Source organism: Phalaenopsis equestris, unplaced genomic scaffold, assembly GCF_001263595.1.
Source record: "Phalaenopsis equestris unplaced genomic scaffold, ASM126359v1 Scaffold000096, whole genome shotgun sequence".
Taxonomy (NCBI): domain Eukaryota; kingdom Viridiplantae; phylum Streptophyta; class Magnoliopsida; order Asparagales; family Orchidaceae; genus Phalaenopsis; species Phalaenopsis equestris.
Window position 1 is genome coordinate 267,644 of NW_018164538.1, and position 12,445 is coordinate 280,088.

Genomic DNA, 12,445 nt, shown 5'->3' on the forward strand with positions numbered 1-12,445 from the left:
GCATAAGACTATAAAAAGCTATTGAATGAGCAATGATAATTAAACCCTTACGGCGCTACAAAATTGAAAGCCTATGGGATGCTTATTATTTGATGTCTATCATATGTCATTAAATTAAGATTGTCATAGTTTGTGTCATGTTTTATGTTTGCTGTTGCCTTACTTATTGGTATCTAAAATGCCATTTGTTGTTTATGACTGGTTTGGTATTTCTTTATTTACTTAAAAGATAATTATCCATTTTGAATAAAACATTTATGATGAGTAACACCAAAAGTCATGTAATTTACTTGGTTATGAATGAAATACTTTGAGTTATAGTTCCATGAAATTTCAACTCCTTATCAATGCTTGAGTATTAACATCTCTTTTTTTCTTTGACAATTCAATGCTTTAGGCATTGTTTGAGATTGTGACTCGCCTCCTTTTCGTCGCCGAGAACGCTGAGAGAACGTCAGTTGTTCGTTTGGCCAACGAACTTGGAAAAAAGCACTTCTACCATAACAACGATATTCGTTATTTTTGGATCACAATGACCTTCCTCCATTTCAGTGTTCTGAATCGCATTCGGATCTTGTTAAGAAGCGCAAGGAGTGTCGACCACCCGGGCAGCATCACCATCGGCAAGAACCAGCATGAACTCTTTCACCCGCACTCGTCTTCTCAGCTCTCGATCTTCTCTAGAGTTGATCGGGAGGCAATTGGAGCTCGACCCGAAAGTCTGTTACATCTCCACAACGGTCTCCTACTTATGCTTTTCCTCTTTGTCAACATAATGGAGAAGGGTTAGAAAAAGTGTGGAGAGAGAAAAAAAGGGAGAGATAGAAAGAGAAGGAAATTTAAGAAAAATTTGAGGACGTACAAGGCGAGCTCGGAGCCGATGCGAACGAAACAGGTGACACAGTGGTGGCTTTTAAGGTCAAAGTTTAATTCAAACGAATTAATAATATGACAAATCGTAATGTCATATTGCTAATTTCTTAAATTTGTTTTTAAAAGGGCTTCTATAAACAAAGAACTGTTTTCAAATGAAGCCTTATTCTAAGAATTTGATAACATAAAATTTTAAATAAGCGTCAACAACTCAAGTTGCTTTTTTTTCTTATTCACTTTTCTCTCATTAATTCCTATGTTTCGACCTTCACATTGTTTGATATGCATTATTTTGTTGTCAAGACAAAAGTCCCGTACTTGGTCATCCTTATTTTGCTGCCTCTCTCTCCATTATTTTGTTGTCAAGACAAAAGTCCCGTACTTGTTCATCCTTATTTTGCTGCCTCTCTCTCTCTCTCTCTTCCCCATCCCTCCCACCTACCCTCTTGTCTGCTCTCAGTCTAACTATCATCATAATACAAATTTGAAAAAAATACAAATTTTGCATTTAAATTCAATTTCAAATATGCCGCCTCAAGTAAAAAAATACAAATTTTGCATTTAAATTCAATTTCAAATCTCCAACAATCTATACAAATATGCCGCCTCAAGTAAAAATTTCTCAACAAATCCACTTGAATTAAGAAAAAAATAATAATTAAACCTAGATATCAGATGAAATTCAAATCATTAATCCCTCTCTTAAAACTCCCAGACAAACATACGGACCATATCACACCTAAATGGATACGCCTATGAAGGAGGTCTTCTTGTCTTATCGATTCTCCTATTTTCTAGGTTGTATTGGATCAATACTAAGCTTCTTTCCATGTGCACAAATCAACTCTTTCATTCAAACCAAATGTAGGCACCGGCTCCTTTTTTTCTATGTTTAGATCACGCTTCCATTCTAATCCTCTAAAAAAGGAATCATAAATTAAAGACAAATTAAATTCTTTACTCGCACCATCTCTCCTACTAGTAATAACATATATAACTCATGACTAAATTTACATACGCCTAAAATCAAATTATCAAAATTAATTAGCAGGTTCCACTAGTAAGCCTAAGTTGACCATCAAGTTCGATTCTATAAACAATCGCCAATAAAAATAAAAAATGTAAGTGTACCCATAAGTGTGTATGAAGATCATCAAATTTCTATAGATTGAATTACATGAAACAAAGATTCCACAAGGAGATACAAACATGAAACCATCATGTGACAAAAGCATAAAAAAGGTAAGATGTGATGTGGAAGCAATGTTTTCTTTTACAAATTATTAATTAAAATGGATAATAAAAATATTTAATGCCAAGAAGTTATATTTTAAGGGAAAAAATCAAGAAAAAAGCCATATTTCATAAATTAAATCAAAGGCTACAAAGCTAAGAAAAGGAGAGACGGTCACGGAACCGAAGAAAAACTTTCCAAAGACAAATCGAAAATCGAATAGAGATGTAAAGGTGCATAATGTTGGCAGGCAAGAGAAAAGAAGGCTTGGTGGAGGAGGCTCGACTAGAAAGCATGCTCGAAGAGGGATGCTCAACAAAGGAGCAATAGCACGTGTAAAGCTCAATGAGATCGAAGATCATAGGAAAGAATAGGCAACACAAAAGTTAAGGGATCCTCCGCATAATACAAGTAAAAGAGAGATGAGGACATGAAAGAAACAATGGAGCACAAGAGTTAAAGTATGGTTATTATTTAACTTAGGTATACAAAAAACAACAGCAACAATAACAATGGAGCACAAGAGTTAAAGTATGGTTATTATAGTATACAAAAACAACAGCAACAAGAAAACAACAGCAACAATTATTTATCCCACTATGTGGGGCCAGCTGCATAGATCTTTTTTCTCCATTATGTCCTATACATTTAATTCTAATAAATTAAGATCATTTCTTATACAACAAGCCCGAGTTTCTTTAGGTCTGCCTATACATTTTTTAACATAATTCATGTCTAAAACATCAACTCTCCTAAAATGATCATCAAATGGTCGATGCTCAATGTGACCAAACCATCTAAAGCGACTCACTCTAATCTTATCTAACACTGAAGCTACTCCAACCATTTCACGGATATATTCGTTTCGCATTTTAGCTCTGTGTAAAACCACTCATCCACATGAGCATTCTCATCTCAGCAATACTTAATTTTATGTTTATCTTTTACATGCCAACATTTTGCGTCATAAAGCATTGCAGGTCTTACCACCATCTTATACCAAATGCATCCCTTCACTTCAACCATCCAACTTGAATTCTACCAATACCATCCCCATCTATATCAGCAGTAATTTGAAATAGAGTCAAGATATCTAAAAAGTTCACTCATTTTAATGACTTGATCAACCACTGTTACAACTCCGCCACTAGATTTACTATTACTAAAATAATATTCCATTTATTCAGTTTTAGATCTCTCAAACAAAAGTCTTTAGAATCTAAAGTTGACTTTCATATTTCAAGTATTTCCTAAATTCTCTCTTTAGTCTTACCCACAAGAAGGGTATCATCAACGAAAAGCATACGCCAAGGTACATCCTCCAGTAAATGTCCACTAAGAGCATCCACAGCTAAAGCAAAAGGATATGGGCTTAATGTTGATCCCTGATATAATCCAACTAAAATTGGAAAATATTTAGTCAGTCCTACTTGTGTTCAAACAAGTAACAACTCTAATACACATCTTTAATGACTTTAATATAAATAATATCAACACCATTCTTTTCTAGAACTCTCCAAAGTACTTCTCTGGAACGTTATCATAAGCTTCTTCTGAATCAAAAAGAATCATATGAAATTCCTTCTTATACTCTCTATACTTTTCCATGAAACCTCTAAAGTAAACTTGCCCGACAAGAAAAGAAGCTTATTTTAAAAAATTATCGTATCACATCATAACATATGTTCCATTATTGTCTCTCATAAAGTTAATGGATGACATGCTAACTCCATTCTTTGTATGATTTGCACTCTTGTGCATCCTACTTATTCTTAAAAATAGGAACTAATATACTATTTCTCTAATCATCGCATTTTTTTTAATTTTTAAAATAATATTGAAAAGTTTAGTAAGCCAAGTCTCCTAAATAATTTCACATTTTTATTAAAATACTATCAGGTCCCATTGCTTATCCACCGATCATTTTCTTTAAAGCATTCTCAACTTCTATTTTGCCCATGTGAACGTAGAAATTAAAAAAAAAATTATTTACAATATTAAAATGACTAAAATCGACTGTATTTTCATAATCTTCATTGAAAATTTTATTAAAATATCTCACCCATCTTTATTGAATATCCTCATCTAAGAAAAATCTCTCCCAAACTTTAACCCTGACACTCAAGACAACAATCTCATTCATAACCTTAACCCTAAGTCTATTATGGTTTATTTATACAAAAAAATAATAAATAATAAAATGCTCAATTGCCCTTAGAGCATGTCCATTTAAATATCCTCCAATAAAAATTCTTTCTTCGAGAAGTATTATTTTTATTAATTCTTCTAGGTAATTCCAAAATTTCTTTTGAACAAATATCCAAGCGTACTTAGGGAACATAAGCACTAAAATTTTAGTATCAACAACAATCTTTTGAGCTATAATTCTATCCTCAATTCAACTAATATAATCTTTCAAACTCTTATCTATAATTATATCCGCAATATTTTTAGTACAACTCATACCTAAATAACAAAGTTAAAATCTAAACTATCAATCTCAATATTTTCGCGAATCCATTTAATTTCTTAAATGCACGATAAGATATTTATCTTCCTATGAATAATACTATCTATTAATTCAATTAATTTACCTATGAGAGTATCTATATTTCAAATTTCTATCCTAATAGTATTTTCATGAATTAACTTTTTTGTGTACAATCATTCATAATGTGAGAACTCTTACTTATTTAACACTCACCCAGGCACCAATGCAGTCACTCTTGCACACTTGTTACTTTATTTAGGCCATAAAATGCATCGTTTCCAAGGGACGCCCCAACATTGACACAATGATTTAATGATTTATGTCATAAATTTTTATGTTGGTTATGGCTACGTAGCACAACCCTTCACTTTTCTCATACGAGGCTTGGAACTCGGCAATAGTGGTGTTGAATTGCCATAATATAGAGCAAAAAAAAAACTTAAAATGTGCCCCAAAAGTGTTGCATGCACGTCGCTTTCATGAGGGGCATGTCTGATCCATATACAGCTCCAATTCCTGAGAAGAAAAAAATACTCAAACATTACTTTAAGTGCATCGAACATGTGCTAGGCCATTTGAGTGTAAGCCATAAAGTTCTAAATTAAATTGTGCTTCATACAATAGATTTTGAAGTTCATTGATGTAATTCTTAAGGATTTATAAAAGAGAACATTTTTTTCAATTTTTTTGCAGATCGAATGAACCTTCCCTTTCATCTATCTAAACTAGTTGGATTCCCCATTCATCCATTAACGCAAGCGTAGGTCTCCTGCACTGTAGCGGGAGGGAGCCGGTTCTAGGCCGGTTCGGCTTGGAGCTCCTGAGAGCCGGAAGACTTTCTATTTCCTTAGATTTGTCGCCAAATAAGGTTAGTTTGCTTGATGTTTCTATCAGGACAATCATCAGTATCCAAGTTTCCCCATTCGAGAGTTGTCTCATAAGGAACTCTAGCTGTAATTAGTCCGTTGTGATAATCTTTTCCAAGGATTCAAGTGATGGTTTGGTTGTAACTCATTCCCGCAGGAATATTTATCCTTGATTCCCACTCCTCCATGGCCTTCTCCATCCTTCACAAACCTCTTCTCACCATCGCAGCCCGCAAAACAGTAGTTTGTTCTCTACAGCAACCTACAAAATTCCAGTCCTCCCCAGAATCCCTTCCCCCAGTCCTGATGTACTCCTCCCGAACAGCAGCCTTCTCAAAGCATCCTGTCCCACCTTGTTACCCACTCCAGACCACTCCCTCCCTTCCAACAGCCCTTCCTTTCTCCCTGTCATGACCTACAACCAGCCCTTCTCTGAATTCCAGCAGTGACTCCTTCACCCAGTGCCACTGCTCACTCAGAGCCAGCCTTCCTCCAGCCAATCATTCCCCTTCCTTCCTGTAACAACCACCATCTCTTCCACCAACCATCCATCAAACCTCTCAGCTGCCCCACCCACCAACCTTCTTTTGTTGCCCTAACCGCACCCATCCCTTCCTTCTGCGACGTAGCCAACACTATCCCTATTGTCATATGTGTTTGTTGTAACCCTATTTAATTTCAATGATAAAATTTGCAATTCCGTTGTTGTTTCAGTTAACTCTGGTATCATATGTTCTTCATCGAAATGACTTTTCTATATAGTAGACTCATCTCTTCTTCTTGAAGATGGAATTCCCATCCATCATTGGCACATCAACCCTCTAGAGCATGATTATTTTCAAAACATGAGCCCATAAGATTTACTTCTGGCATCGCTGATAAAGTTTATGACATGGTTTGTGCCATATTTTATGGTAGTTTTTCATTGTTTGTTTTAAGTTAAATATAAATGGTTGTAGTATCATTTTTCATTTAGATTGGTATTTACTTATTTGTTTGAGGGTAACTTTTCCATTTTGAATAAAGTTTATTACCATAAAATGTTCCGAGGTTTTGATTCTGAGAGCTTTCAATTTTACATGGATGATTAAGGATTCACGTACTGTACTTTGTGCTTTTAAGAGTTCAGTACCTTACCTTGAGAATTCAGTACAATGATGTTCTAGGTAATCAATGTCAACAACTTAAGAAAGCGCCATTTACCTATCTTGTTTATTACATTTTCCTTTTTTCCTAGCTAAAAAAGATTAAAATGTAAGGTTATATTAATACAATGCTTAAAAAAATAGTTCAGCATATGCTTGATCAAGTAAAAACCAAGTTTTACCTATACAGTTGCTTCAAATGCCGCACTTGTAATCAAGTTACTAATTAGTAATCAGTACACGCACACCAAAAAAAAGGTCAGCCAAACAAATGGCTATAAGTTTACATACTGAACCAATCAAAACTTATTACATATTTAGTCGGTATATAACGCTCAAGACTATATTAAGCTTATCACAATAAATGTTTAACAGATTTCACCCAAAATCAGGACCAACTCTTGCGTTATAAATTAAAGTTAATTTATAAGTATAAACTGAAGCCATTAGAGTGAGGAAAACCAACTAATAGTCTTACCAAGCATTTAATTGTGACTCTAAGCCATCTTTAACCCAACCCCCTACCTTTTTCTCCCTCCTCACTTCTTACTAATGAAAAAGGATTCTCTTGTTGCTTCACAACGCTGCCACCCGCCAAGTTAACACGTGAACTTCAGAAATGAAAAGAAATACCTTTTTGTGAGCAAATGTAGTCTCTTCAAAGGCTTGCTCTTCATTCTGTTGATTTACAACATTACCGGGAAAAGGTCTCATTAGCCGTTGTTGTGATCGTTGGATGGCACCATCTACTTGATAAGGAACAGTGGATTGCACAGGAGGTCTCATTACAGTAGCAGGCACAGGAGGACGTGACCCAGGAACCACTTGACCAGATAAGCCTAATCAAAAAATTAACAAGAGATTTCATGATTGATTAAGGATAGACAACAGTTTGAATAACAGAATATCACAATTTATCTGTCAAAAATAGCTTTTTCCTGAAAAACAAAAGAATAAATAAAAGGCAATAGAAGGAAGTGAGTTACCAGGACTTGGCCGCCAAATTGGCTCACCATATGAACCTGAAGATCGACCAGTGGCTTGTAGCAAAGCCTCATCAAATCTAAGCACATCAGGAATTAAAGCTGGAAGAGAACGCCCTTCAAGATAACGCTCCATCAAATAGAGAGCAAAGCAAAATTCTCTGAACGAGAGCATGCTATCATTATCTTGATCAGCCAAGTCCCACACCTGTTTCAACACCTCTAGAAATGCAACAAGCCAGTATACCAAGTGATTAATGAATTGCTAGAATACAATGCAAGCTAACAATATATCAAATGAAGAAAAAACTAATACAGATGAGAAAGATGTAGAAACAACCAAACACAAATTTAAAAAGAAAGAAAAGCAAAATAGTCTATGGGATTGTTGTGGGGGGCATTTTAGTCTCAAATTATAAGTGTGTTAGATTTAGTCCCTTAACTCTTCAAACATAATCCAAATTAGTTCTATGTAGAATTATTTTGAATCGGATTTGATAATTCAGTGTACTATTTTGGATCAATTTTTAAAAGTCAAGAGACTAAATTAAATATATTAGATAACATAAAACTAAAATGACTCCAATAAATAGTTTAGTAACCATTTTGACCTTTTTTCTCTTCAGTTTTAAAAGGTTTGAAGCAATATTTAAACATTGTTAACCTAAAGAATACTATACTATAAAATAAATAAAAGTAGCAGAAACCTGAAAAGTAAAACAAAGAAAAAACCTTCAGAATGATACTGATCCACTATTATGCACAGAAAGATAATGGTTTAATTAGAAAGGAAGTTGAAGTTAGTGGGGAAATAAAGCAGATGAAAACCAAAAAAGGGAAGTGATGCATATAAAAAAGTAGATCACTTATGGTTTTCTAGAGAAAAAAATACAAGATGCGGATCTTATGCAAACTACCCTAAAGATAGAAATTAAAGCAAAAACTATAAACAAAGTGCCAACCTCTAGGAAGCTTCCAACTGAGAAACAAATTACGTGCCTGTTCACCAGTGATTATGCCATCCCTGTCCTTGTCCACCTCCACAAACACCTTAGTGTACTTTTGAATATCGGTTTGACTAATTCTTGGCCATGGAAGCTGTGGCTGAGTAGCAGAATTTGGAATTCCAGTCGCCAACTTAGATGCACCTGGTGTTAAAGTGCTTTGAATTGGATCTAAGGGATTTTTCTGCAATGTTGATTGTGTCCCTGGAGGCTGATTATTAACAAGGGGACGTACTAAATTGCTCTGTGAAGAATCAAGTGCACCAACCTTTGAATTTTGAAACAAGGTAGCTGCTGAAGAAATTCCTGATGAGCTAAGTGCACTACCAGAAGAAAAGGCAGCTGAAAGACCATCTTGCTTTACTTGAGGGGTTGCAGAAAATGCATCCCCTCCAAAAGCGGAGTCAGAAGACAAACCATTTCCAGATAAAACCAAAGCTTTTGGATCCTTAGCACCCAATATACTGGTGGATGAAGAGGTCGCTACTAAAGATGGTGCAAGTGGCTTGGAGGTCAATCCGGATGTTGTTTCTGCTACACTGGACCAGATACCATCCTGTTTTGTTGAAGACACGATGCCTTGGACAGGAACTTGTGAGTTAAACCCAGCAGAAACACCACTATTCATGCCAAACCAATTGGTCGATATGCTTGATGTGTTTGAAATTTGAGGCTGACCGGAGAAACTGGTTGCTCCAGGAGGTACTTGATTAACACCCAGTATTGGATTAGAAACAGCAGCTGGAGTGCCTTGAGGTGGCCTAGTTAAATGGCTGTTTGAAGGAGGAATCAACAGCTGATTCACTGCAAAACCAGGTGATACTCCCCTTGCACCAGAATTTTGAGATCCCGTTGGAAAAGAAACACCTATATGGGGGGACGCTGGCAATGTTGTGCCTGAGGGGAGCCTCGGGTTAACTGGAGGACTCATCACAGTGGCAGGAACATATACAGAACTGATCTGCGGAGCAGGAATTTTCGCAGCAGCAGGACTAAATAACGCAGCCTTGACAATATCAGGTGTTAGTTCACGGCCACTTTGAGCCACAGTGACTAGCTTTAATGCATTGTAAAATTCTGCGCGGCTAAGGAAACCATTATTGCTCTGATCAGAAAACTTCCATATCTGCAATAAGCCGCAATAGTTTAAGTAAATGGGGGAATAATCATTAAAATTTTAGATATAATCTCTTCAGATTAAATAACCCATGGGATATCTTCTAAGTGTTTGAACTACACATCATAACGAGCATATTACATGTGTTGTGCATCAGAGGAGGGAAAAAGAAGAGCTTATGTAGATGTGCCGGAAAACCTAGTGAAAAAGTGAGAGAGCATAAAATTTCAACAGCAAATTACAATGTCAGCTTACTGATCGACCACTGAAGTTTTGCATCTTAGAAAAACCAGGAAGTTTGCATCTCTGAATAAAATAAATTTAAGATGAAAATGTCTTCATTTGGTTAATCATATGTCAAATTATTAACAATGTGAAGTGCAAATAAGGATATCTCCTTATGAGGCACTTGAGGACGAGTTCCTTGGCAATCTCATATTAACATTGCCATTAAGGCTTCCCGGACCACTTCCTAAAAACAGTTGAAACATGAAGCTGTTAATCACATTGCAAGTTTGCGAGATGAAGTCCTTACTAGTTTTAGCAAAAAAACGAGGTGCAAGGCCAGAATAAATAAAATTCAAGGTTCTTTATGCACATAAATCATGCAACAGTCAAATTTGTGCCATAAAACTTCAGAAATAAATTACTTTCTACCTCCATACATCAAGCATTCAATAATTTACTTGACCGAGCGGATCAAGTTGGAGATCCAACATGAGATATCAATTCAAAAACCAAGTGAAACCCCATACCCAAAATATAAAAGGGCTACTAATTACCAGTATAATTGTATAATCAATTGCTCATGAGCCAATCCTCTCCCTTTTGTTAAGTAGCATCATTAGACGGTATCTGAAGTCAAAGGGTATTCTACTAACACAAGCTAACCAAATAATAAATTAAATGTTATAAATCTCAGGATATATGTAGAAATTATCTAAAGGTCTTCTAATAAAATGGTGTGCAACAAGTAGGCCTAAATTCCTTTTAGACTTATGACTCCAAATCATTTCAAAAAGAGTAGATACCTAATTTCTAGATTATCACCCCTGTTCTTTCCAAAATGCATTTGCATAACTTTATTAGAAGGTCTATTAAAATCAATGACAACAAACCTAACATGAACTTGATGAATATACATATTGTTATTGAGTGATACATCGCCAACATCCACCCAAAAAAATTTTAAAAACTTTCAAACAGCAATAAAAATAATGCATGCATGCTGCTACTCTTACACTTACCCTACAAGCAATCAACATTGTCATCAACTCTTCATAATGAAAATTAAATATTCAACTAAGTAGGAGCATAATTCCCTCAAGATAATAGTTTGGATAGGAATAACTTGAAGTGAGGAACACAAACCAAATATTTCAGGTCAACTTTTTCTTCTACTTCTAACAAAAGGATAAATGTCGTTAATTATGCCTTCAAAGATGTGACATTTGGAACTCAAACAATACATTAAGGGGTGAAAAATAATAATTCTTTGACATTATAGTCCAGAAAACCCAAAAACACATAGTTCCTGGCAGCAATCAACATAAATGTCCAGCCAAAGTAAATCTAAGAAGTAAAATAAGAAGTATATGGATATTGAAATAGTGATGTGCAATTATAGGATAGAGCTGAGAAGGTGTTTGTAAGGAATTAGCGAGTTAAATCACTATTTTCTTTGTCATGATCAACAGCCTCCAAATATGCACGAGCAAAACATAGCATCTAATTCTCCTACTAATGAGTAATTAAACAAGATCCAAGAGGTTCGTACTTGAATACTCATGCATCTATCCAAGCAAAGTACAACATATTATGTTTTGACTTTCAACAAATAAACAACTCCATCTAAATTGCATGGAAAACTGAAGTTACCGTATCTCACTAAACAGCTCAAAAGAACAATCCATTAATAATAACAGCAATAAACAAAAGCCACTAACCTGAGCTAAGACTGGCTGGGGCAAATTAGATCCCTTAAAGAAAGCAACGGCTTCCGAACCGCTAATCCTCCCGTCCTGATCCAAATCGGCCTTCTTGAAGTAGGCCTCGAATGCGTCAAAGTTTGGAGGCCGCGACACCGCCATCAATAATCGAATTTTCTAGATCAGGGTTCGTTGTCGATTTCTAGTCCCCTCTAATCCATCAATCCGGCAATGGAATCCCCGCGAGATTTTGTAATACCCGCCTACGGCATCAGGGAGAGATCGGGGCAAAGGTTTATGAGGAGCGGTAGGCAAAAAGGAGGCGGATCAGAATGTCTGAGTGATCGGCGTGAAGCTGATAAATCCGATAACTAAATCCCGCCTAGCCCCTGTTACGATTCAGCGTCCGGTCGATCTCACGGTCGTAGGGTTACCTCTTGCTCGATCGACGATAGGAGATGAATGTAATTCTAGAAAGGCAGGTAATTTGGAAATGGAACTTTGTTGGCGAAGAAGTCCAACTCTTTTCGCGGAATGGCGGACACAACCCTGGTGTATTAATCATTGCTCCTGGAATGAGAGGAGACCCAAGTTGTTAACTAGCTCTCTTGGAGAAATAATTTATGAGCCAAATTTGATAAGTTAATGGCTTTAATTTATGATTTGTTTGCGGCAGTTGTAGTTATTTAAAGAAACAACTGTGAAGCTGATGCAGAATCAGTTGTTATTTAAAATAATGTGATGGCTATAACAATTTTTTTTTTCAAAAAGTCAAATTATAGTTTTCAAGCAGCTACCGAACTT

The 12,445-nt window shown here is 35.8% G+C and overlaps 1 protein-coding gene across 1 annotated transcript in view; it reads right to left on the reverse strand.

Annotated features, from left to right (window-relative positions):
- The window catches only part of LOC110020464 (epidermal growth factor receptor substrate 15-like 1), a 30,465-nt gene extending 18,528 nt beyond the window's left edge, over window positions 1-11,937 (reverse strand). Inside the window, exons 1-4 of the mRNA XM_020718577.1 lie at window positions 11,660-11,937; window positions 8,555-9,722; window positions 7,596-7,814; window positions 7,243-7,448 (exon numbers count right to left, since the gene is read on the reverse strand). Coding sequence (XP_020574236.1) covers window positions 7,243-7,448; window positions 7,596-7,814; window positions 8,555-9,722; window positions 11,660-11,803 — 1,737 coding nt within the window. The 5' untranslated portion in view covers window positions 11,804-11,937. The remainder of the gene's footprint in view (window positions 1-7,242; window positions 7,449-7,595; window positions 7,815-8,554; window positions 9,723-11,659) is intronic.
- Window positions 11,938-12,445: the final 508 nt, after the last annotated feature.